Genomic DNA, 27,388 nt, shown 5'->3' on the forward strand with positions numbered 1-27,388 from the left:
GAATGTAAATCTGATATCCTGTTTAGATTTTTACTAAATATTACTTTAACTGTGGCAGGTTGCCTCCAATCTTTGGTAGCTACCTGTTGCATTAAACTGTAACACAAGCTAGCAGCTAGCATGTATTGAAATCTCTCAATGAAATCATTCAAACAATGATTAAAACATAGCTGTAGAGAACATGGAGCTAAATTAGGTGATGTGAGAACTTGTGAACCTCATATCTTTTCTCAGGATTTCCCTCTTTTGTTCAGCGGGTTTCCTTTAAAAGCTAACTAGCATAGTAGCGACCTCTGTTACCTGTCAATTAGTCAGACAATACAGATAGCAGAAGGATTGCAAGGTAGGGAGAAAAATAGGTCAGATATTAACAGGTTTAATAATAGTTTAGATTTTACTAAATATTACTTTAAGTGCGGCAGGTTGCCTCCAATCTTTGGTAGCTACATGTTGCATTAAACTGTAACACAAGCTAGCAGCTAGCATGTATTGAAATCTCTCAACTATATCAGGACAATCGTGGTTTGAATACGATATTAGAAAAACTCAAATTGCACCGAGTTTAATACAGTCTAGTTTCATTATTTTGTAGCTACAACACTAATAAATGAAAAGGAACTAGCTTATGGTCTTTATCTCACCTCTTATAGAAACAAGGCTTCATTTAATATTAGTTTCTGGGTATCTTTAAAAAATTACGATACCAGCACCAATGCAAGTACCCTTAAAGTAATACAGATACCAACTGAGCACTTCATTCGATACCTATGATATGAATAGAAGCATTAAATTACACATCTAAATGATTTGATTTTGATACAAATGCATTTCTTAATATTTATGAAATACTTCTTGCTCTGGGTGCAAAAAGGATAAATTCCAGGTATCGTTTGACGGGAGACGTTTCGATATTTCTTGGTATAAATCTATTTTTCTGTTGATACCTTAAAAGGTGTCGAGTACCGATACTTGGCCCTAAATATTAGAATATATAATAAAGATGTACAAAGATAAACAAAGATGTAAATTAATTCCACTTTAATGTAACCATTAAAATGACAGTTATATCATATTACTGTGTTTTATTGTTTTCTCCTTTAACGACCCAATTTGTGTTGCTAATGGTATCTAGAATGACTTTAATTCATATTCTAGTGTTCAGAGCAGAGGATTGTCTTATTTTGTTATATTTAATTTGTTTGTTAAATGATATTCATCAGATTGTTGTAGCACATGTACACTTAGGACGGCTGTGGCTGAGGAGGTAGAGTGATTGTCCACCAATTGGAAGATTGGCGGTTCGATTGCCGGCTCCTCCAGTCTGCATGTCGACGTGTCCTTGGGCAAGATATTTGACCCCAAATAGCTCCTGATGGCTGTGCCAACGGTGTATGAATGGTTAGTTTCCCTCCGATGAGCAGGCTGATATCCTGTCATCAGTGTGTGTGAATACGTGAATGTGACATGTAGTGTAGCAGCGCTTTGAGTGGTTAAAAAAAAAAAAGACTAGAAAAGCGCTATTTAAGTACAGTACCCATAGCAACCCTGAAACCACAGAGCGCCCCCACATAACAAACCCCCCAATTTAACCCACTGCCTACAGCTCTACTGTTTTCCTCAGTAAGCAGCATTGTTGTTTGCCTTGCTGAGCCGCCAATCAATTCACACGACGGGTTAAAGGTCACAGCCTGCATTAGGACAGGGCCACTCTCTGCAGGGAGCATTTCCTGTGGTAGTCTGCATGCTGCTGCCAGTGGGAGGTCAAACACCAGGGGCCAAAGGTTAAAGAGGGTGTATATATATGAAGGAAATTAGTTTCTCCCGCTCAGACTCCAAATATGCAAATTACCCTGAAAATATGTGTTTTTTTTTAACTTCTTATCTATGATGAGTCTTCTTTTATACAAAGGATCAACTATGTGGGACAAGGTCGGTTTCCACAGTAATCCAAAATACCTCGATGGAAATCACCTCCATGATTTATATATTCATGCATGACTGGCATGTGGGAGTTATTGCTGAAGTCATAACATCATGGATACCTGAAGTGCACACGAAATTCCTCACATTTTCAGCCTCTAAACAGAAGTACATTGCTAACACATTTAGCACCTAGTCGTTAACTTTAAGGCAACCGCAAGAAAAAAAAACAGAAAGAGGAGTTGGAGAAAAAGTGAATATTATAGTTCAGAATGACATTTTTTCAGTCTGTTTTAAAGCATTTTAGCCTCTTTATTATGTAGTTTTGGTTTTCTGAGAACAAAATACACAAATTTGGTAAAACATCAGAAGGCACTTAGAGTATAAATAGTGGTGTGAAAAATTAAAAAGCACCATTAACTCAAAGCAAGTCATGATTTTGTGATTTTCTGTTTTCTGATTCAGGTTTCACTCGATATTTCTAGTAAAGAAGGATAATAAAGAGTTTAAAATACAAATTTAGATACAAATAATATAAATATAGACCTGCAAATGTGCATGATATGTCCTCTTTAAACATCTTTAAAATGTGCTTTAACGACTTGGGGGGGGGGGGGGGGGGGCAGCATTATGAACTGTAAACATGTGATCATCATTTTTGCACCTTAAAAAGTTAATTCTCTCTAAAAATCTTATTTACACTTCCAGCAGATACGGAGCTACAGTACATGAGGATTCATTTGGAGTCATGTTTGTGTCCTCGTGTTGAATGTAAGTCCAATATTTACTCTCACTGTAGCTCTGTTTTGGTCTCCACTAACTCCTGAGGTAAAAATATGTGGCTCTTTAGCTTCTTAAATGCTCCAATATGTTCACCAGCTGGTCACTATCTTTGCCTGTTTGCTGTTTGGTGCTGAGCAAGTAGGGTGCAGTTAAAACACATTAATTAAAAGCAGCTGCCCTGATGCAACTGAAAGTAACGCTGATGAACCAAAATAGTGAATTTAGGGGCCCTAAAACCAAAAACAGTGAACTAAAAGATGCTAAAATCCTGCAGAATCCATTCATGAGTCATTTCAACCATGGTACATATATATAAAAATATAGATCTGTAAATTCAATCTTGAAGTCTGGCTAACATTATGTGTTTCTACTCCTTCCCACACATATTAAGTGTTGCTTAAAAAGGACCAAAAACATTGTTTACTTGGTGAAATATTTCTCCCAGGTTAAATACAGCCTGCTTTGTCTGTGCAGGCTTTGTGTTTTGACACATACACGAGGGCCTGCGGCTTCTCAACAGTAGATAAATGAAGTGCAAATACCTGAAACAGCAGGCAGATAGTCTTTACAAATCAGCAACATGTGTAGCTAACAGAGTTTAGGCAATCGCTCCCGCTAAACCTCTGAAAGTATTTAAGAGCTGAGACACAGAGATCAATAATAATAATAATGGCAACATCTGTCTGTCAATTGACGACGTGTCGGACGGAGTGAGTTTCTCCACTTGGCTACCGAATGTTTGAAATGATTATGTGATGGTAGAAGTTGTCTTTTAAAGATATATTCAAATGTATCACATCACAGATTTTTTAAGAAGTATCTTGTGAGAGATTCTTGCTGAGGTAAGCTGCAAGAATCGGTTGTAAATCACAGTAAACAGTTAACAAAGTGCTTAAATCATCAAAATAGACTAAAATGTTCATTACTGTCATCATCAGTGTCCATTTAAGCCCAAGGTCCCCAAGCTCCAGTGGGGCCTGGGTCACATTTGGGGTCGTCATCGGGGTAGTTTATCGGCTTTGCCCTTTTCTGGTACTGTTGAAGCCGACCGAGGAGATACTCCACGACTGCGGGAAACTTAGCGGATACCTCATTCCTTTCCTCTGGATCTTTCTCGATGTCAAACAGCATTACGGACTTCAGCGGGTCGACCTTGAAAGGGATCGACTCGGAGCTGTTGTGGCCCGGCCGGGGGAACCAAATGTCGCAACCTGGGGAAAACGAGATGAAGGGAATTAGTAGAGATAAGAATTGAATGTGTGTCTCAGTCTGTGTGTCTGTGTGTGTGTGTGTGTGTGTGTGTGTGTGTGTGTGTGTGTGTGTGTGATTGATTTTCCGCTTTACACTCAGACTAAACATGTCATTATGGGTGACAGAAGATACTGACCTGGGTAGCCAGTCAGCAGCTTCCAGTTTGAGGATCGAATGGCCGCGTGAATGGACACATTGAAGCCGGAGTTGGCGTTGGAGCCTCCGCTGACCACCTGAGCCAAAGTTAACTGACGCTTGGTGCCAGGACCTGCGGAGAGAAGTGGACAGAGCTGATCATGGAGGTCATCCACCTTGTAGAAACAACACCACAAATAGCTGATTAAGATGATATTAGACTACCAATGGACACAAAACACCCTCTGTGGACGTCTATGTAAACCATACAAGCAGGTAGACCGGTGCCAAATTCAAGTCGGTGTCCGATGAAGGTGTGAAAATAAATACACAGATAAGAAAGACTTCTTTTTGTGCAGTATAAATCAACAATGAAACAGCAGGAATTGTGCGGTTTTAAAATATTGCTGAAAACAAAACAAATTCAAAACAATCCTTTCCTTCAAGAACAGAAATTGTCGTCCGTATGAATTTCCTCTAACATGTGGAACTTAAGGGCTGAAGGAATTTGACAAATATGGTGGTAATGTGGCTGAGTCAGCACCACTCTTTTATTTCTGCCAAGCACAGTGAATAATTTGATGGGCAGCTCTGAAAACAGCGAGCCAACGAAGAACAAGGGTCACAGTTACCAAATGGCATGATTTTACCGGCTTTCACAAGGCTATAATAAATTATTTATCCTTGTTTTGAGGGTGTCCAGACATTTCTTTTGCCTCCTGCCATCAGTTTTTTTTTCAGCTCTTACGGAAAATGTCTCCCAGAAGTGAGCACACATGTCTACGTTTTTAGAAAAAAAAAAAGAAAGAAAGAGGGGATCTGGCCTTGAGAGTATTCTCAGGTTCATGCCGTGGCCGACCCTGACAATGTGGTCCTGATTAGACAGATTTGCAAGTAATTTTGGCCTGCAGTCGCTGTCAAAAACAAGTATTTCCTCACATCCTTTTTGCATATAGACAAATCTCCACCCACACAAAGCCCCCACGTTCCCATCGGAGCTTGTTTTATAGAGCTGATTCCACCACAGCGACATGACGGGACAATTAAAACATTTCCGATCTCAAGAGTCTTTTTGTGACCACATGATAAAAAACACAATGACACTGAATTCTTAACTGATCATTGCACAAATGACATGTGGGCATCCTAATTGCTCTCACATGCATTAAGCCGATCCCCAAACCACCACTTATCACAATTTGTGCAAACAACAAACTCAAAGAGCTCAGATTGTATGTATAAGACTTGTAAACTGCAGCATTGACATCTTGTAGGATTCAGGTGTGAACACTGTTACATAAGCAGGTGATGGATGATAAATGATTTGGACTCTGCCAACATCAGGGTTAGATTTATCTTGGGGGGGAGGGGGGGGGTTCTTCTTCTTCTTCTTCTTCTTCTTCTAAGAGGGGCCTCAAACACTGACAGACACACATCGTACACACATTTATTCTTTAACATTCATTCTCTCACATGAGCCGCGGGATGAGGCCTTGCTCATCTGGATCCAACGAGCAGGAGAATCCACACATGTGCCCAAGAGCAAAAAAGGAGGGAGGAGGAGGAGAGAAGAGAAGAGAAGAGAAGAGAAGAGGAGAGGAGAGGAGAGGAGGGGTGGGAGGAACAGTGGGAAGAGACCCTGAGAGAGCAGAGAAATTGCGAGAAAGAGTTGCGGAGGAGAAATTGAGGGTTGATTTAAGGCTTGGGCCAAGTCCAGGGTTTCTCCTTCTTTCTCTCTCTCTCTCTCTCTCTCCACAAGCGAGAAGTTCAGGGACCCCTCTGTGACCCATTTAGTGGGGGTCCCTCTTCTCACACAGGGCGGCAGCAAAGAAGAGGGGATTTTTGGTTTTGAAAAGCAATTTGAAAAGGAGAGAGTATGTAAAAAAAAAAAAAAGAAGGGGGAGGACGGATGGGGTCTTTTCATGAGCTAAATAGAGAGGCGAGAGGAAAAAAAAGATTGAAAATGAAACTTAAAGGAACAGGAAGAGAGAAGAGAGGGGTACTGAGAGAAACGTCTCAAAGAGAGGCCAGGGTTAATAGGAAAGAAGAGGGAAGAAGAGAAGAAAGGAAAAGAGGAATCTCGAGCCTGGAATGCATCAAGAAGAGAGGCTGGTTGTCACTGCGGTGGCCGACAATAAAGATCCAAACATTAAAACTTGAGGGTGAGAGCTTGTAAAGTAGCGGTCTTCTTATCATCCGCAGTGATTCAGATGCTAATGACCGACAGTAAACTCTGAGCGTAATGAGAGCACCGCTGCTTTAAGCTGTATAAACAATCTCGTCTCCAAAAAAAAAAAAAAAAAAAAAAAATGGACTACACAAATCACTCTTAATTTAAACAGAGACTATTGGATTTATTCCCAGTTACTAATTCAACACTCGATAAAAGCCAGACTGTTTAATTTAACCTTAAAACTGCACTAAATCAATATTTCTGTATAAATAATGGATCAGTGGATGTTATCTCCCAACTTTTAGCATCTTTTAGCTCATTGTCACTGCACCTTTAACTTCTTGGTTCATTTTCACTATTCAGGCATTTAGAGCAGGGGTGTCAAACATGCGGTCCGCGGGCCAGATATGGTCCCGCCAAGGGGTGCAATCCGGCCCACTCCAGCCCATCCAGGGCTCTTTTCCTTCCATCCTTCCTTCTATCTGTCCTTCCTACTTTCCTTTTTTTCCTTTCTTTGTTCGTTCCTTCCTTCCTTCCTTCCTTTCTTCCTGCCATCTGTCCTTCCTTCCTTTCTTCCTTCCTTCCATCTGTCCTTCCTTCCTTTCTTCCTTCGTTCCTTCTGCCTTTCCTTCGTTTCTTCCTTTCCTTCCTTTCTTCCTTCCATCTGTCCTTCCTTCCTTTCTTCCTTCCATCTGTCCTTCCTTCTTTCCTTCCTGCCATCTGTCCTTCTTTCCTTTCTTCCTTCCATCTGTCCTTCCTTCCATCTGGCCTTCCTTCCTTCTGTCCTTCCTCCCATCTGTCCTTCCTTCCTTTCTTCCTTCTTTCCTTCCTTCTATCTGTCTTTCCTTCCTTCTATCTGTCTGTCTTTCCTTTCTTTCTTCCTTTCTCCCTTCCATCTCTCCTTCCTTTCTTTCCTTCCTTCCTTTCTTCCTTCCTTCTGTCTTTCCTTCCTTTCTTCCTTCCATCTGTCCTTCCTTCCTTCTTTCTTCCTTCTGCCTTTCCTTCCTTTCTTCCTTCCGCCTTTCCTTCCTTTCTTCCTTCCATCTGTCCTTCCTTCTTTCCTTCCTGCCATCTGTCCTTCTTTCCTTTCTTCCTGCCATCTGTCCTTCTTTCCTTTCTTCCTTCCTTCCATCTGTCCTTCCTTCCTTGTGTTTTTCCTTCCTTTCTTCCTTCTGTCCTTCCTCCCATCTGTCCTTCCTTCCTTTCTTCCTTCTTTCCTTCCTGCCATCTGTCCTTCTTTCCTTTCTTCCTTCCATCTGGCCTTCCTTCCTTCTTTCTTCCTTCTTTCCTTCTGCCTTTCCTTCCTTTCTTCCTTCCATCTGTCCTTCCTTCCTTTCTTCCCTTTCTTCCTTCCATCTGTCCTTCCTTCCTTTCTTCCTTCCTTTCTTCCTTCTATCCTTCCTTCTGTCCTTCCTCCCATCTGTCCTTCCTTCCTTTCTTCCTTCTGTCCTTCCTCCCATCTGTCTTTCCTTCTTTTCTTCCTTTCTCGCTTCCTTCCTTCCCTCCTTCCTTCCTTCCGTCTGTCCGTCCGTCCTTCACTATCTCTCTTTCCTACCTTTCTTCCCTCCTTCCTTTTGCCTGTCTTTCCTTCCTTCCATCTTTTTAATGATCCGGCCCACATGAGATCAAATTGTTCTGTATGTGGCCCTTGAATGAAAATGAGTTTGACACCTCTGATTTAGAGTATCTTGCAGCTGAGTCCTGAGTCCTATTAAAATGTGTTCCTAATACTCTATTCACTCTAATCAGATACATATGGAGGGGGTAAAATATTAGAGACCCCCTCTCAATATAAAGCAGTCCATTACATGAAGACTAATCACTACAAACTCAATAATAAACCTCCAGTGGGGAGTGTTGTGGTAGTCCAATGGTTAGAGCACATGCAACATTACCGCAACGGCTCTGGTTTGACTCAAACTGGGGGTCTTTGTTGCATGTTGTGCCCCCCCTCTCGAGCCTCATTTCCTAACCAACAGCTTTCCCAAAAAAAACTCAACCCATGCCCACAAACATATCTTGTAATATATCGAGAAAAATGTAGAAGCTTAACCCTCCTGTCGTCCTCCCAGGTCAAACTGACCCCATCTCTTTTTGACTGTTCCTCCTTTCCTTCCTTCCTTCCTTCCTTCCTTCCTTCCATTTTTCCCTTCCTTCCCTCTTTCTTTGCTCCCTCCTCCTTCCATACTTCTTTCCTCATTTCCTTCCATCCTTCCTTGCTTGCTTCCTCCTTTCCTTCCTCCCTTCCTTCTCTCCATACTTCCTTCCTCTTTTCCTCCCTCCTTCCCCCTTTCTTCCCTCCCTCCCTCCTTACTCCTTCCTTCCTTCCTTCCTTCCTTCCTTCCTCATCCCTCCCTCCTGTCCTTCCTTGACCTGAGGACAACAGGAGGGTTAATAAGTTATTTTTATTTTTTATTTTTTTTAAATTTGGTCACCTTTTTATTTGTGGCCCAGAAATACCCAGTGGTGAGGGTGGGCTGTTCAAGAGTGGGTTGTTGAAAACTTAAAAAGTGAAGTCTACGTTTATTTTCTCTTTTAACACTGGCTCACTGATCATTTTCAATCTTCATTTGTTGTTGTAGTCCGCCTTCACACAGTATGCTGCCGTTGTCACTGTTTATGGCTGACCTGTTTACAATAAAATGTATTAAAAAATTTAAAAAGACCTTTTGGGGTTCTCAAACACTGACTGTTAATTACTTTTTACCTCTTCTGCCTGAATGTATACTAACACATGACAGACATGAACTGAATCAAAACTTCTCCACACTGACTCATGAGGAAGTTTGATCTGTACAAACATTTTCATGCTGAGCAAAAAAACTAATAATGTTCAAACTTTGCTTAAAAGCAGTACATTTCTGTCATTTCTGCTAATAAAAAAAGAGATTAAAACAGCTATTCGATAATCAAAATAATTTCTCACAGTCCAACGTGACATCTTAACAGTCAAAGACCCAAAACTATTCAGTTTACTGTCATGTATGACAAAGAAAAGCATCAAATCTTCACATTTGAGAAGCTAAAACCAGCTAATTTCTGTCATTTTTGCTTTTTTTTTTCAACACGATTATACGATAATCAAAATAGTAACTGATGAATTTTCTGTCAATTAATTAATCCACATTACGACTCAATGGATTTAACCCCAATAATAAACTTTAAAAACTCTTCATAACTTTTGCCTCAAAGAATAAAATTATAATTCAGTGCTACATATGATACTCATTAGTAATAATAAGCTTTCTAGCAAACCTTCTACATACTAGGAGAGAAGGAGATTTTTCTTTTTGTAGATGAATCAGAAACTATATTATACCTTTGCGGTGGTGCACATCTGCTCACATGAGGACTCATTTTGTGCCCATTTTAGCACATCTGTGAAGTATTTCAGTACAAAAATGTACTTCAGCTGAACCTCTACTATTTTTGAATGCACAACTAAGGTGCAGCAGCAGCAGCAGCGGCAGCGGCGTCCACAAAGTCAGAAATAGTGGCGTCGGATCAGGGCCCCTCTACCTCCTCAGAGATGGAAGTGGTTTGGTGCACCTAATATTAAGTGGTTAAGACAAGAATGAGACCGCTCCACTGTGTCTCACAGCGTGAAAAAAAAAAAAGGAAAAAGAGTTCAGCAGTCACAAGACCCATTTCCTGGAAACCTCCTTACAATCACAGAGTTTAAACTGAGCACACACACACCAAAACACACACACCCACACACACACACACACACCAAAACACACACACACACACACACACACACACACCCACACACACACCAAAACACACACACCCACACACACACCAAAACACACACACCCTGCCCTCAAATGTCAACTATCTCAGATTTCAACAGTGCTGACTGATTACAGTTTCAACAGTGACTGATTACAGTTTCATCCTCGGTGTTATCAGTAACGCTCAGATTAAAACAGAACAACAAACACCATCTCTAGAGGCGCTGTAATCACATTACATGTAACTAAAACGTGCAGCTTATTAATAAAATACTTCTTCTTTATGAGTTGGAAATAACAAACAGTGTAATGAAAACCTGAGTATAAAAAAAAATTAAGAACATTTGACTGATAATAATCTGGACACCACATGAGACACCTCCTGCCAGGTTGCTCATAAACTCTTAATCCACTCAAACAAATCTCAAACCCTCATAATAAACCTGACGTAGGTTGCTAATACGCTATAATGTGAGCTCGGTGGAGTTGTTACGTAACGTGCAGCTCTTAGCCTCCGGTCTGCTTTGACTCGGGTCAATTGGATTCACGATGTCTTGTGTTTGTGAATGCCGACTCGAACAATGAGCCTTTGATACTCGCAGACATGTTAGGGAAAAGAGAGAGAGATCAGTAGATTTACAACACACACACACACACACACACAAACACACAAACACACACACACACACACACACACACACACACACACACACACAGACACACACACACACACACACAGGAGGAGGAGAAGTTACATGAGGTTTTCATCAGCTATCCGACTGTTGTTAGTGATTACTTTCATTACAGATTCATCTGCCCATTATTTTCTTGATTAGTTAATTAATCGTCTGTAAAATGTCAGTAAATAGAAAAAAAAAGAGCCTGTTTTAACTTCTCATAGTCAAACGTGACGTCTTCAAATCTCTTAGTTTGTCTGATTAACCCAAAAATATTCACTTTACCGTCATGTATGACAAAGAAAAGCATCAAATCTTCACATTTGAGAAGCTAAAACCTGCAAATTCACTTATATATTTTCATATAAGAAAGATTAAAATGACTATTCGATAATCAAAATAACTTCTCACAGTCAAACGTGATGTCTTCAAATGTTAAAAATTGATTCTTCTCTTCTTGATTAGTTAATTAATTGTCTGTAAAATGTCAGTAATGTTAGTAAAAAGCCTGTTTTAACTTCTCATAGTCAAACGTGACGTCTTCAAATCTCTTAGTTTGTCTAATTAACCCAAAAATATTCAGTTTACCATCATGTATTCATGCTCAGCTGTTTACAAAGTAGTATCTTGCAGCTGATACTGTCCTATTAAAATGTGTTCCTAATACTCTATTCACTCTAATCAGATACATATGGAGGGGGTAAAATATTAGAGACCCCCTCTCAATATAATGCAGTCCATTACATGAAGACTAATCACTACAAACTCAATAATAAACCTCCAGTGGGGAGTGTTGTGGTAGTCCAATGGTTAGAGCACATGCAACATTACCGCAACGTCTCTGGTTTGACTCAAACTGGGGGTCTTTGTTGCATGTTGTGCCCCCCTCTCGAGCCTCATTTCCTAACCAACAGCTTTCCCAAAAAAACTCAACCCATGCCCACAAACATATCTTGTAATAACCCCAAAAATATTCACTTTACCATCATGTATGACAAAGAAAAGCATCAAATCTTTACATTTGAGAAGCTAAAACCTGCAAAATCCTGATATTTTTACATATAAGAAAGATTAAAATGACTATTTGATAATCATAAATAACTTCTCACAGTCAAATGTGACGTCTTCAAATCTCTTAGTTCGTCTGATTAACAGTCCAAGACCCAAAAATATTCAGTTTACCGTCATGTATGACAAAGAAAAGCATCAAATCTTCCCATTGAGAAGCTAAAACTACAAAACTACTGCAAATTCCTTCATTTTTGCTAAAAACAAAGATTATTCGATAATCAAAATAGTTGCAGTTGAATCTTCTGTGAGTCAATTAATTGATTAATTCATTTCATGCTGATAAATGCTGATTCAGCTGGTTTAAGCTAGCCAGATGTTTGCTTCATCTCCACGTGTCTGCGTCGTTTTCCTCCAACTATCCAAAGACATGAAAGCTGGAGAAACTGGTGACTCTTAAATTGGCCGACAGGTTGGCTGTCTGTCTATATTTGTCAGTTCTGTCCAGCTCTGTTGATTCAAAGCATATCAAACAGACAAGACTTAAGCTCAATTTATGGTCACTCAGAAGCGGCTTTTATGACGTGCTGTCTGACCGCGTCCTAAATCAAACGAGTTTATAGTTGTTTCGAAACGGGCTTCACTCAAAAAGCGGTGTGATAACTTTCCAGACAAATATTGATTTACATAAAGCAGTGAAATCATCTCAGCCTTATTGGCAGGATTAGTTGTAATGGATATGCTTCGCAGTGACGTGATGGGATCTCTGCCAATGTTTGTATTTCAGAGGACGGTGGTATTTCATGATTCACGTCAAAACTCTCATTTCAGCAGGTCTGGTTGGGAGGAGCGGACTGTGCTTACATCTACATACAGACTCAAAGAGTATAGGGAGGTTACTTTCACTTTGTCTAAATCTATAAGAGCTATCATGGTTATTAGTTATTAATCATATCTATCCTTCCTCTCTCTCCTATCCTTCCTCTCTCTCCTCTATCCTTCCTCTCTCTCCTCTCTCCTTCCTCTCTCCTCTCTCCTTCCTCTCTCTCCTCTCTCCTTCCTCTCTCTCCTCTCCTTCCTCTCTCTCCCCTCTCCTTCCTCTCTCTCCTCTCTCCTCTATCCTTCCTCTCTCTCCTCTCCTTCCCCTCTCTCCTCTCTCCTTCCTCTCTCCTCTATCCTTCCTCTCTCTCCTCTCTACCCCAACCGGTGGAGGCAGATGTTCTCCCACTCTGAGTCTGGTTCTGAGGGTTCTTCCTGTTAAAAGGGAGTTTTTTCTTGCCACTGTTGCTCATGTGGGAATGTTGGGTCTCTTTAAAGTTAAAACCTGAAGAGTTCGGTTTAGAACCTGCTCTATGTGGAAAGTGCCTTGAGATGGCTTTGTTGTGATTTGGCGCTATACAAATAAAGATTGATTGATTGATTGATTGATACGTTTCCTGATGAGTGTGAAGATGAAGAAGGCTCGTCTGTGTTCTTCGAGGTGAAACACGTGAACTTACATGGAGCGATGTCGACATACAGCGGGTCAATGTTGTGCAGCAGCTCCAGTCTGGGTGAGGCGAATCCTTTGCTGCAAGATAAAAAGCAGTGTTACTCTTAAACACATGGATACACAATCAACCCACACACACACACACACACACACACACACACACACACACACAAACCACCGTGTCTGACTCATGCACTGTAAAATCCACTGGGATCTGTAAATCTAAACCAGCTGGCCGTCGTTCACCAGGCAGTCATATGCTCTGACCACACTTCACCACAGAGAAAACGCACTGCTCCCACTGACCACAGTGTCTGATAACACAACAAAAATAACTCGCACTCTCTCCTGCCTGCCTACCGTTCCCCTCAGCCTTCATTTGGTTTTTATTTCACCGGGCCGAGCTGTCAGACTGCTGTTTTCTGTAGCGGGAGAGCCAATTAAAAACAAAATGAAACTGTAACGCAGAGAAAAACAAACATCAGTTGGTGCCCTGTGTTGTGCAGCTCACACGGCAACGCCAGCAGCCAGCGGTCAGCTGACGTGCGTCAGCCAATAGAGTAAAGTGGAGGCTGTGAGTAGTAGTTTGCGGTCCGAGCTAAGCCTTGATTTTCTGCTGGGGCTCTGCTGCAGCCCTCAATTTCACCTTCTTCACTGTGTCCACATTTAGTTTACAAATATAATGTGTCAGTCAAACAGGACTCAGTGACAGTTTGTGTGATGACCTGAAAGTAAACTAACATGGAAAGTACATCTGAGGTCTGACAACTGCTTCATATGACTAATCAAATACGGTCAGAAATTCAACTGCTCTTTATTCAACAGTGGTGGGAGAACATTCATTATTACTATTTTAAGGTATTTGTACTTTACTTGGGTATTTACATTTTCTGCTACTTTATACTTTCACTCTGCTACATTTCAGAGGCAAGTGTTGTAGATTTGAATCCACTAAAGTTTCCATTACTTTTCATATGAACTTTTTGAAATACAACACATTCTTAAAAAGGTTAAACTGGTGGTTCCCAACTTTTTTTGGCTTGTCACCTCCTACAAAAAAGCAGAGTCTAGTTTGGACGTTTTGTTATATTTCAGATATGCGTGAGTATTTATCAACTTCACCAAATAGTAATTTTTCTCTCTAAACTTCTCACATGGTTTCATTAAAAAGTCTGTTCAGTGATGAAAGAGCTGAAATATGTCACAAAACAAACCAAAAAAATGTCATCCAAAAACTAAAAACACATTTATGTATCAGAAGTTTGTTTTTTCTTCTTTCCTCTCCCATTAATCATCTCATGACCCCTCACATTTATCTGCTGACCCTTTGGAGGGGCCCCACCCCTAGGTTGGGAACCACTGGGCTAAACTAGCTAACTGTATATAAAGTAGCATACACTAGCTAACTGTATATAAAGTAGTGTAAACTAGCTAACTGTATATAAAGTAGTGTAAACTAGCTAACTGTATATAAAGTAGTATAAACTAGCTAACTGTATATAAAGTAGTATAAACTAGCTAACTGTATATAAAGTAGTGTAAACTAGCTAACTGTATATAAAGTAGTATAAACTAGCTAGCTGTATATAAAGTAGTATAAACTAGCTAACTGTATATAAAGTAGTATAAACTAGCTAACTGTATATAAAGTAGTATAAACTAGCTAACTGTATATAAAGTAGTATAAACTAGCTAACTGTATATAAAGTAGTATAAACTAGCTAACTGTATATAAAGTATTATAAACTAGCTCCACCTCCAGCAGCTACAACAGTAACATGCTGCTCTAACACTGATGCTTCACTATTAATAATCTAATGATGTCATATATAATAATATATCACTACTTTTACTGTAATACTGCATACTACATCACTCATAATACTGCAGTACTTTTACTGTAATACTGCATACTACATCACTCATAATACTGCAGTACTTTTACTGTAATACTGCATACTACATCACTCATAATACTTATGTACCTTTAACAGGATTTTAAATGCAGGACTTTTACTTCTAATCAGGTATTAATAAATTGCCGTATTTGGAACTTAAGTAAATGATCTGAATGCTTCTTCCATCACTGTAATTCAATTTATTACGTATAAAAGAATTAGAAGCAGTAACATCTCAGGTATGTTGCCACATAAAAGGATTTGAAGCCAAACTAATGACTTTATCCAGTAGCAGGCTTTAATAGCTCATAGAGGCAGAGGTGGGGATGGAGAGAGGATAAGGAGGGGAGGGAAAAAAAAAGCAAGGGATGGAAGGAGGACTACAGATTTGTGTGAGAATGACTGATGGAATTTCCTTTTCTTTGAGCTCCCATTGCCACAGTAACAAAGGGCTTATTGAGGGAGCAGGGGCTCCTACAAGAAAAAGACGCTTGGTCAGGGAGACAGGCAGAGGGAGTTGGAGTTAGAGAGCGCATGAGGGGAAGGATCGGAAAGAGGCACAAAGAGAGGGCAGGCTGTCAGACTCCGAGAGCTGGTATCGCTCACGCTGGAAAACACAGGCCACAAAGCTGACATACCACCCAGGAAACACTCAGCTGGGTGATCCTCAGCATTTAAAGCCTCAAATTAGGGCACAACACCTCAGCTCAGCTCACCTGATTGTATTCCACATGTTGAATCCGTCTAGAGGCTTCGTGCCGTTCGTGCTTCCTCCCGCCAGGCCTACAAGAGTCGGCAGCCAATCGGAAATGTGCATGAGCTCGTGGCTGACGGTTCCTGGTTTGTTCAATAGCGAGCTGGTGACAAACCCGACTCCGTGGACGCCACCTTCCCAAAGCGACCACTTCCTCCCTCGCAGTGGCCAGTTGCTGCCACCCGCCAACGTCTGACCTCCGTTATCTGTCCAACGCACAGAAGAGCTAAATGTTATGACATAAAGAGGAAATAGATATACTGGTAGATAAATAGATAAGAAAGAAAGATGGTGGGGATGTTTTGGGGACGTGTTGCACCACAAACCATCATTTAAATGCAAATATTTCCAGTTTCATGTATATTCCAGAGAAGAAGAAGAAGAAGAAGAAGAAGAAGAAGAAGAAGAGCAGTGGAAATATTGCTTTTTAATGTCGCTGTTGCTCTGGGAAAATATTTTATCTTTCCGGGCACAAAGTAGGAATTTGAGATCATGAAAATACCTTTGAAGATGCAAACAGCTGCTGGATAACAAGTAAAAAATAATGTTTTGACTTTCTCCCCCCCTGAGGTTTGCGAAGGGAACACTATGTGAATGACGAGGTCACAAACGGGGCCGCAGACACGCTAGCAGCCCTTTGAGGTTGCAGTCAAGACACTGAGATGCTTCTAAGCTTGATGCTAACGTCAACATGCTCTAGCTTAATTTTATATCCAGTTTAACACTTTTAATTGTATTCTAATGTCTTTTTTATTTTGCCATGTGTTGCTTTTATACCCTGTCTTATGTAAAGCACTTTGAATTGCCTTGTTGTTGAATTGTGCTATACGAATAATTAGACCTGTCACAATAACTACTTTTGTTAGACGATATATTGTCTCAGAAATAATTGCGATAAATGATATTATTGTCATTTGAAGATCATTTTATACCACTGATATAATGATAATATAATAGTATAATAATGTAAAGGGAGGGGGGATTGGAGAGTGGGCTCTTCTGTAGAAACACAGTCTCCACTCAGGACGAGCACAGTGAGGAATGGAGGCAACTACTCGCTTACCCAATGTGACATGAATAGCCTCTTAGCTACTAATATGAAGTGTGGCAATACTGAGGTCAAAAATAAGATCAAGGCCATGACCATGTATCATACGATGTTGATAATTAGGTTATTGTAGTCGATCATTATTGTGACAGGCCTATAAATAAGTATGTTCACCATCTTACAGTAGTTTAGTGTGTCTGCTTGCTAACATTTGCTAAACACAAAGTACAGCTGGGTTTGATGGGAGTGTCATTAGTTTTGCTGGTATATGGTCATAAAACAAAGTTAAAGTCAAATTAGACCCTTTTTTTCCACATTTGAGAACTGTAAAAACCAAACTTGGCCAGACTTTTCCTAATGTGCAAATTTAATCTGTGTTTATTTAAAAAAGTCAAATCAGCATTTAAACATGTTGTTGTATTCATCATATTCTATAAAATGTTCTCCTGGACCATGAAATAGTCTTTTTTCCCAAAGATTAATCAAACATTTATCAATGACTGATGGGGATTTTATGAATGTGAATTGATGTAGAGACTGATTATGACTCAGAGTATGAACAGTAAGTGAGGGTTAAGGGAACAGGAAACCGTCCAAATGTGGTCAAAAGAAATTCACAACAACACCATAGATGTCAACCTCGTGGTGGCACTAGAGGAAAAGTCAATGGGTCGCCAAACTCAGTTGGATTCATCCTCTGGGTGTCATGGACGTCTGCCCTAAATTTCATGGCAATCCATCCCATAATCATTGAGATATTTCACTTTGAACCGAGCGACCGACTGACCGATACGACAATACTCATCCATTTGTCTGCCTTGGTTTACTCCCTCTGCCTAACAGCCAACCGTTACACAAATACACACACACACACACACACACACACACACACACAGAGGCAGCAGTTAGACTGACTGTCATCGTCCCAACAAGTCGGTCCAGTATAAACACGGTTGACCAATCACGTCCACGCAGGGCTCCCTCTCAGCAGTGAGAGTGTCATGCAAGTCCAGGAAGTAGTCTGTGCCGACTCCCGAACTGTTCTGGAAAAGACCGTCTGCTCCGTTAATGCCTTTTCAAGCTGCTCTTCCTCTAACAGGCCAACTCTCTCTTTTCCTTTCCCAGCTCCCCCTTAAGTTTCTCCTTTAGCTGTATTGCTCATTTTTGCTTACAGTAAAAAAAAAAAAAAAAAGAAAAACAAAAAGCCCCTGGTGAGACAGAAACATTTCATCATAAAGGAAATCTCAGGGGTCTTTCCAGAGTTCGGGGGTAATTTCTGTCATTTCTTTCCCGTTACGAGTGACGTGTGGGTCAATGATAACATCTTGAGATGTAAATATAAGCCGGAAATATGACTAATAAAGACAATATAGATCGTAAGCAGATAACTATATTCAGAAAAGGATGTTTATGCATTTATGAACTGTATCCTGGTCTCATCACAGGGGGCCAAAGTCAATCAGTGATTACATAACTTACACAGGAGCAGGAAGTATTTGAATGTGTTTTTTTTTTTCTTCTTCCCTGAGCTTCAGAGTCTCCTCGTCAGCAGGGTCGGTGTCTGCCCGGCATATGGCTGGCTGGGGCCGAACCCTCCGAGAGCCGAGAGCCGAGAGCCAACCGAAAATGTGTGGAAGAACAATGAAACAAGGCCACCTACCGCAGCCCACCACAGGCATAAAAAACCTCGCAATTTACTTTCACAGCATTGTTCTCGTCTTCTAATTACCCTTTTAAATCCCCCCCCCCCCCCCCAAAACCTCCTAAAAATAACCCTCAGCGTTCAAAGGAGTTACCTACTTCAGATGCAAACCATTACAAGTTCCACATGTGGAAACCCGTGAACAGGCACATGTTTAGATGATGCTTGCATGGCCTGTATTAACCGCTCGGTTTAAGTGGTTTCAGCTTCATCTAGGCCGCGTTGTGGTCTTCATCAGAAGTCCATATGAAGGATATTTTTAGCTTTAAACTAATAGGCAATCAAGGTGTAACTGTGCTTAGACTCCAGCGGTCTATGTTGGATTTATTTTTTCAATCAGTGTGATTTCTTCCTGCGTTTCTTCATCTTCACATCCTGCTTTCACAATGTTCCTGAGAGGAAACACAAAGAGCAAACCCTGCTAGAGCAAATATAACAAAACACTGCTCCCTAGTGAACATCCAGAGTGTTACAAGTCCTGAATTGGGTGGAGACGGACTGAAAATCACAGCTGAGAAATGTTGAAGACACCAAAACATGCAGAAAATCTGTTCCATCTGGTCTTTCTTTAATCTCGTTGTGTTACCTAATCTACTGATGCTTTCATTCAATAAACCCTTTCTGCTGTCACTTGAACTCTCAACCCTGGAAAAAAACAGGCTTTGATGCACAGAGAAAATGTGGTTTTCTGTCAGTGGACATAAAATGTAATTGCTCTTTACTTAGCACCCACTGATTTGGTTTCCATTCTGGCGCACTATAAAAGAATCCACTGAAAGAAGTAGTGGAAAATATATTAGCATTGCCAGAGGCATTCACCTGATTGCTCTATCTTTGTGTTAAACTTGTTCTCTCTTTGTAGGTTTTCCAGAGAAATTGTAGAACTTGTAATAAAATTCAGCTTTAGCTTACATCTTAAAACTAGCCTTCACATTTTAGAGAAGAAGGTCAATTGTTGATTAAAGCTTCATGTAAGTGATACTAAAGTCATGCTGAACTCATACCTAACCTGTAAGCTCAGTTAATCGTGTGCATTCCTGCTCTTAACTTTGATTATTTTATTCATTCTAGCAGCAAATGTTGATCCAGCACTTTGTTCAAGACAGAAATAGTTCAAAACTATTGGAGGGAATAACTTGAAATCTTATCAAATATTCATGTTCCCCAGAAGATGACGGACTCATTTTTGCATTTTAATAAAACATTTTGACAACTATTTGACTGATTGTGATGAAATTTGATGAAGACATGCGTGTTAATATCAGGATGAACTGTTATAACTTTGCTGACCCCTTAAACTTTCATCTAGCGCCACCATCAGGTCAAAAACGTAACCTTTTTTTTTAATCACCATAAACTAGAAAACCTACTAACATTCCCATCAGCCTCAGCTGCACAGTATTAATCTCATCTTCTTTTTAATGCTGTGCTGTATTGTATTTATTATACAGATGTATTTGGTTTACTTCCATAAAAAAAATATTTTAATCTTACTTTCACAAAAGCTCTTCTTGGGACGACTGTTGCAACTTAGCATCAGCTATAAACACTGTGATACTTGCATCAGCCTCTGTCTAGACTCTAGGTGAAGAAGAAGAAGAAGAAGAAGAAGAAGAAGAAGAAGAAGAAGAAGAAGAAGAAGAAGAAGAAGAAGAAGAAGAAGAAGAAGAAGAAGAAGAAGAAGAAGAAGAAGAAGAAGAAGAAGAAGAAGAAGAAGAAGAAGAAGAAGAAGAAGAAGAAGAAGAAGAAGAAGAAGAAGAAGAAGAAGAAGGAGAAGAAGAAGAAGAATGTGATACTTGCATCAGCCTCTGTCTATGTGGAGGTGGAGAAGGAGAAGGAGAAGGAGGAGAAGAAGAATTATGTTTTTTGTGATTTTTGGTGAACAACTGACTAGTTCAGCACAATATGATTTATTTACCAAACGGTTAATAATAATCAATTACCTGCAAAACTCTGCACATGATACAATGAAAAAACTATTCTTTAATCTAATGAATAGCATCTATGAAAACCTATTGAAGAGTAGCATCACATGACTCATGAAACTATTTGCCATTATGTGTTCATTTTTTGTGTGTGTGAACTTCCACCTACAGTGTGTAAGAAAACTGGAATGTCATTGATGTGAGCAGAAAAAAAATCAATTTCCTGGTCGCATCAGTCCTGCAGAGGAAGCTCACATGAAGACAATTATCCTGTCCTCGATGTTTCCCCCGAGGATCTTTTTCTAATGATGTGGAATAATCACTGAGTTTACATTCAGTATCAACATCAGGTCAAAGGTTTCATTTGTCCACTAGTTTAGTTTACACACATTGTAAACATGGACAGTTTAATTTCAGGGAACGTTAATGAAGTGGAATATAAACATTAAGAGGATGGATATTGATTAACCGTCTTGTTGTCCTCAGGTCAAGGAAGGACAGAAGGAAGGACAGGAGGAAGGAAGGAGGGAGGGAGGGAGGATAGGAGGAAGGAAGGAAAGGAGTAAGGATGAAAAGAGGAAGGAATTTAGGAGAGAAGGAAGGAAGGAAGGAGGGAGGGAGGATAGGAGGAAGGAAGGAAAGGAGTATGGATGAAAAGAGAAAGGAATTTAGGAGAGAAGGAAGGAAGGAAGGAAGGGAGGGAGGGAGGATGGAAAGAAAGGAGTAAGGAGGGAGGGAGGGAGGATAGGAGGAAGGAAGGAAAGGAGTATGGATGAAAAGAGGAAAGAATTTAGGAGAGAAGGAAGGAAGGAAGGAAGGAAAGGAGTAAGGAAGGAGGGAGGGAGGGAGGAAAGGGGGAAGGAATGAAAGGAGTAAGGATGAAAAGAGGAACGAATTTAGGAGAGAAGGAAGGAAGGAAGGAAGGAAAGAAGGAAAGGAGTAAGGAGGGAGGGAGGAAGGAATTTAGGAGAGAAGGAAGGAAGGAAGGAAGGAAGGAAGGAAAGGAGTAAGGAGGGAGGGAGGAGGGAGCAAAGAAAGAAGGGTGGAGGGGAAGAAGGAAGGAAAGAAGGAACAGTCAAAAGAGAGATGGGGTCAATTTGACCCGTGAGGACGACAGGAGGGTTAATGATCAGTTATGACCTTTCTTCTAGTGTCACCTAGTGGCCTGAATCTCCACTTTGCTTCACACAAGACATCGAACACAACATGTGACTACATTTGTTAAGCCAAACCATTTTTTCCCCCTAACATGTGTGTTTGATTTAGACGCCCCGCAGAGCCGCTACTGAAGCTGCAGACTTTTGTTCAATTATCAAAAACAGCAGCTGAAAACACTCTTTCCTCTTCCACATTAAAGAAACACATGTATTACCTAAAGCTGATTCAAGGGCAAAATTAAGACCCAACACTGGCTTAACATTACAGGCAGGTCTAAAAAAAAACTGAGCTTGAGTCCAAACCTGAGCACCAAGCAGTGCAGAAAAGGGGAAAAGAAGCATATGAGAAACTTCTGCCTGGTATAAGCCTCGTGTTTGTTTGAGGAAGATCATAATGATTGAGAAAGTTATATATATATATTTGCTTACATTACGACTTATCTCATTACTTTACTGCTTGCTGAAATGACTGATTTGTTTCAGCAAGGGATTTTCATTTAAAAAGCTGTTATCATTAGTTTGTTAAATAAGCAGCATTTATTTCTACCATGTAGATCCTTTTAAAGTCCTTCATCATCACAGCACCATCTTTCATATCGAGCAGGGTTCAAGTGAAGGCTACGTCAGCATCAGTGAGCCTCTGCATATAAACATATCTAGGGCCCCGATAAAATCCGTTTTATTTTTTCCCAAATTCCGTTTTTTCCATTTGAATTTTTGTGAATCTTTTTTTTTTTTACCTTTTACTCTTATTTTACTAACAAAAACATTGTGTTTTTTGCTTCCCTCCATGCAGTTTTCCCCAGACATACGTTCCTCCGAAAACAGTCAAATTATGTAAAATTCTGCGATATTCCACGTTAAAATCATAGACTGTATAAAAGAAATGGACGTAACATCCGTGACGTCACCCATTGGTTTGTGGACTGCTGCTCGGAAGACAATAGTTTCGAATCTAGGCAGCGCCATCTTGAAAATTTCAGGTGCATGCTGGGAAAAATAAAAACACGGATTCTACTTATATGCGCATGAAGCGGAGCCATGGGCGGAGCGGGAAGGTTGCTATGGTTGCGAGGGCTGGATCTCGAGGACATTGGGCAATCAACCTGTCAATCAGGACGTAGCTACGCCCTAATGCATACCCTGCTTTATCGTCACATATAAAATCAGGGAGGCCAAAATTTCACAAATGAGCATCATACTGCATTGAAGTCCTTTTGACACCAAAACGGTCGCCCCCTGGTGGCCTTTTGATAGAATGCAGTTCTAAGTTACTTCCGCATTGGCTTCATTTCAGAGGACCAGAACTCCCCGCCTGGTTAAAACTAAATTCTGCTTTAATCGGCCAATTCCGCAATTCCGTCCACAATTCCATGATCGCGGAAATCATAGGGCCCTATACATACCTGTTGAAAACACCAGGACCGTGTTGTCCCAAAGTCCCGCCTGCTGGAGAGCCAGGGTGATATTGCCCACCGCCTCGTCCATGGCCGACACCATGCCAGCATACAGCTTACGGTGAGGGTCTTTGATGAAGCTGTAGGGGGTCAGGTAACGCTCTGGCACCTGCAGGGGTTCATGGACTGCTTGTAGTGCCACATAGAGGAAGAGCGGCTGAAAGATGAAGAGAACAAAAGGTGAAGACTCTTCTTAGTGACTTAATGTTGTATTTTAGAATATAAACCCAGTAGAGCTCTGAGATCTACTGACTCAGGTCAGATAGTTGAGCCCAGAGCTCTGAGATCTACTGACTCAGGTCAGATAGTTGAGCCCAGAGCTCTGAGATCTACTGACTCAGGTCAGATAGTTGAGCCCAGAGTTCAAACTAAACATGATGAAGCAGCTTTTACACAACTGGAACAAACTACCAGCAGAACTGAAATCATGTTTAAATCCAGGTTAAAAACATTTCTCTTCTCCTGAGCTTATGATTGAGCTCTTTATTTTAAAGCACTTTACATTTTAACCTTTCATTTGCACTCTATGTCCTTTTAATGATTTTAAAGCTAATCATTATTTTATGCTGCAATCTTATATTTAATGCTCTATTCTTCCTATTTTTCTTTTTCTTTTGTTTTTTTAATATATTTTTATTACTATGAGTGGGGTGGGAGTGAGTTTAATTGTATGTTTTAATGTTTGGGTTTTATTTTTATTTCTCAAATTGCATGTTTTTATGTTTTTTGTTTCCAATTCTTACTGTTAAATACTTGTTTTATGAAATGTGCTATATAAATAAAGTTGCCTTGCCCAGTCATCAGCAAACAATATGATATAGAGTGATATAGTGTGAAAAGTGCCTTGAAATTACTTTTGTTGTGAATTGGTGCTATATAAATAAAGATTGATTGATTGTGTGAATTATTGGTATTATAAAAGTAGAAACATGTATAAGTGCATGTGTGTGTGTGTCACCTTGTTGGGGTTGTGTTTGGCGATGACGCTGACGGCTCTCTGGCTGAACACCTCAGTGGAGTAGTGTCCTTTGTATCCGGTGGCGACTTCTTCTCCGTCCCTGAAGTCCAACGCACAGCGACTGGCGTTCAGAGGAGCGATGTGATAACAGCGGACATGAGTGTTATAATCCTCGCTGCCCAATAAGTAGCCTGCAGCACACAGAGAGGCAGAAGGTGAGAATGAATCCAAATATAAAAGGGGTAATGTTATAAGTAGAATAGAATAGTCTTTATTGACATTGTACATGTACAAAGAAATTGGAGGCAACCCTTATTGGTGCCATAAGTTAAAGTTTAAAAAGTGCTTATAAAATAGAGAGAGTATAACTATGTAAAAATAGATAAATATTGAGTACACTCCACATTCTGCAGTCATTGCACGATTTCTCTTTGTATTGCACATATAAAATGTTATTGCAACATCATTTAGAGAAGTTATGGCCCTGCATAAAAACTGTTTTTTAATCTGTTTGTCTGTGTTTTTATTGTCCTGTAACGTCTGCATAAAGGCAGCAGTTCAAACTGAGTGTGTCCTGTGTGAGATGTGGAATAAGGCTGAGTAGTAGGGCTGGGCAATTAATCGAAAAATAATCGAAACCGACATTTAGAAACTCTAATCGACTTCATCTTGCTCATGTCAATTAATCGTGGTGTTCACTGTTGCCATGACAGCAAAGGTTGCATATCTTTAAGGAATTTGAAAACTTGTCTCCAGTGATGATTTGAACCCAAACCATGATCTTTACATAGTTTTAATCAAGTAAACTAGACATTAACCACAGCTTAGTCACACCTTAACCTTCTTGTTGGAAGAAGGAAGGAAAGGAGGGAGGGAGGAAGGAAGGAAGGAGGGAGAGAGGGAGGAAAGGAAGTGAGGAAAGGAAGAAGGAAGGAAAGGAGGGAGGGAGGAAGGGAGGAAAGAGGGAGGAAGGAAGGAAAGGAGGGAGGGAGGAAAGAGGAAGGGAGGAAGGGAAGGAAGGAGGGAAGGAAGGAAGGAAAGGAAGGAGGGAGGAAGGAAGGAAGGAAGAAGGAAGGAAAGGAGGGAGGGAGGGAAGGAAGGAAGTGAGGAAAGGAAGAAGGGAGGAAGGAAGGAAGGAAGGAAGGAAGGAGGAGGAAAGAAAGAGAGAAGGAGGAAGGGAGGAAGGTAGGGGGAGGAAAGAAACAGAGAAGGAGGAAGGAAGGGAGGGAGGAAAGAAGGAACAGTTAAAACAGACGGGGTCAATTTGACCCGTGAGGACGACATGAAGATTAAAACATCTTTATTTTCACTCCCTAAAGATCCACATGTGTGAGGGCAGCAGTGTAAAATACAAAACTAAAGAAACTGTAAAAATACATAACTCTTCATCAAGGGTGGAGATAATCGTTCATTAACCGTAATCAAGGTTAAAAATTAAATTAATCGTGATTTTGATTTTTGCCATAATCTCCCAGCCCTATTGAGTAGATTTCTAAAAGGTTCATTTTTTGCTCTCTGAGATGTTTATTCAACAATACATACGCACCAAAGTAAGTGTCAAAGCCGCGGCGTGTAGGCAGGCAGTCCTTCTTATACATGCCCAGGTGCCACTTGCCCACCATGTGTGTAGCGTAGCCGGCATCCTTCATCAGCTCAGGCAGCAGTTTCTCATCCAGAGGAACACAGTAGGGCTGACAGGGCCAGATGATCTGGTGCTGCATGCCTGTGTGGATCTGAGGAAGAGGTGGTTAAAAGATGAAGACAGAGCTGTTAGGAAACAAATATGACATAACTTGTGTTGGAAGTGGCAAAAAAACGAGATGTTAGAATAGCAAAGAGGGAAGCAGCAACGTCTGTGGTGACAGTGATGCAAACTAAAGCCTCAGAATAAACGTCTTGAAATGGAGCGACTTTGTTCTCTTCCATCAGTGTCAAAATTAGGTTTTTTCCCCCAACAGAAAAGTGCGATAACATGAGGAAGCAACTCAAGTGTGAAGTTCCTCATGATTAACTGACTAACATTTAAAGTTAAAGTGATCGTTCACTTCTTTATTTCTCGTTTGATTTGACTGAACTTGTCAGGTTTAAGCATATATGGAGGGAATGCTATAAATGCTATTAGATGACGCCAGGTTAGAAAATTGTTAGATATTCTTTTATTTTCTGGCATGTTTTATAGAGCTAATGATAATAATCTAGAAAAACTCTGATGATTAATTGATTTTGAAGATAAAATTAGATTAGTTGCAGCCATAACTGGTCACATTAAAACTAATGTTAGACAGAATGTGACTCCTATTGATACAGATGCATTACTATTTTGGAGGAAACACAATATGTAGGATGTATATATGCAGTTACCTTAACTGTTAAAGATGGGTTATTGACACATTGCTTGGTATTTGTCAATAATCCTGATAATAACACATGCTCTTGGGTTACCTTTATGTCACTTTAACTTCAGTTTATGTATAGTCCATATTAGAGCTGCAATGATTAGTCATAGTCGATAAATTATTAGTGGATAAACTAATTAGTCAATACTTAATTTATCAATCTTTAGTCATTTTAGGCCCCAATTAATGACCCAAAATGAACTGTCCAGGATTTCTAATGTCAATATTTGTCCTTTTTCATTCTTCTCCTCTGCAGCAATTTGTCAATAAATTGTATTCTGAAGTCTAAGACTAATCAACTAATCTATTAATCCAGAGTAATGATGGTAATTGTTAGTTGCAGCACCCAAATAGTCTCTGCAAACTAAACAGGTTAACATATAAGCAGCTATGACTGATATATTTGTTATTTGCAGAGTATGCAGATCTCACCTGGTACCTTCCTGTCATGAGCTGGTTCCTGGACGGAGTGCACAAAGGCTGCACATAGTAGTTCTCCAGCCGGACTCCTTGTGCAGACAGTTTATCCAGGTTTGGGGTCTTGATCTCGGATTTGTGATACCCGACATCATACCAGCCGTAGTCATCAGCTAGGACGAAGACGATGTGAGGCTGACGAGCTGCTAAAACTGCAGAGAAGCTTGAGATGAACACCGCTATGATGGGCAAACAAAGCGAGTGTTTTTTAGCCATTTTATGAAGACACGCTGTCTGATTATAAAGTCTTAAGATGCAATAATGTCTAAATTACACCCATGAACTTAGGCTACGACCACATCTTGCTGTCACTTCCCTGTATATGTGTCTGAGGCTTGAAAACACTGCCTCTTGCTGCAGCAGCCAATCAGCTGGCCGGAAGACTCGTGGAAACCACGTGAAAGTACGGAAGCTCTCGAGTGTTGCTCACACAGGAACGC

The 27,388-nt window shown here is 40.3% G+C and overlaps 1 protein-coding gene across 1 annotated transcript; it reads right to left on the reverse strand.

Annotated features, from left to right (window-relative positions):
* Window positions 1-3,600: 3,600 nt before the first annotated feature.
* On the reverse strand, window positions 3,601-27,164 carry arsb (arylsulfatase B). The gene is made up of 8 exons (XM_053339525.1): window positions 26,904-27,164; window positions 25,622-25,808; window positions 24,076-24,266; window positions 23,067-23,274; window positions 15,791-16,034; window positions 13,184-13,254; window positions 4,091-4,222; window positions 3,601-3,914 (listed from the first exon to the last, which is right to left on the reverse strand). The coding sequence occupies exons 1-8, from the start codon at window positions 27,162-27,164 to the stop codon at window positions 3,649-3,651; spliced, it is 1,560 nt and encodes a 519-aa protein (XP_053195500.1). The 3' UTR covers window positions 3,601-3,648.
* Between the last annotated feature and the right edge of the window lie 224 nt (window positions 27,165-27,388).

The sequence above is a fragment of the Scomber japonicus genome, chromosome 19 (genome assembly GCF_027409825.1).
Source record: "Scomber japonicus isolate fScoJap1 chromosome 19, fScoJap1.pri, whole genome shotgun sequence".
Lineage (NCBI taxonomy): Eukaryota > Metazoa > Chordata > Actinopteri > Scombriformes > Scombridae > Scomber > Scomber japonicus.

Bases quoted from the DNA above. Each gene is read 5' to 3' on its own strand.
- arsb (XM_053339525.1), bottom strand. From the start codon at position 27,164: ATGGCTAAAAAACACTCGCTTTGTTTGCCCATCATAGCGGTGTTCATC. The intron at 23,275-24,075 runs GTGACACACACA...TTCATCTTTCAG, and splicing joins CCAAACACAACCCCAACAAG to CCGCTCTTCCTCTATGTGGC. The intron at 16,035-23,066 runs GTATGTATAGGG...TGCGTTGGACAG, and splicing joins GGTCCTGGTGTTTTCAACAG to ATAACGGAGGTCAGACGTTG.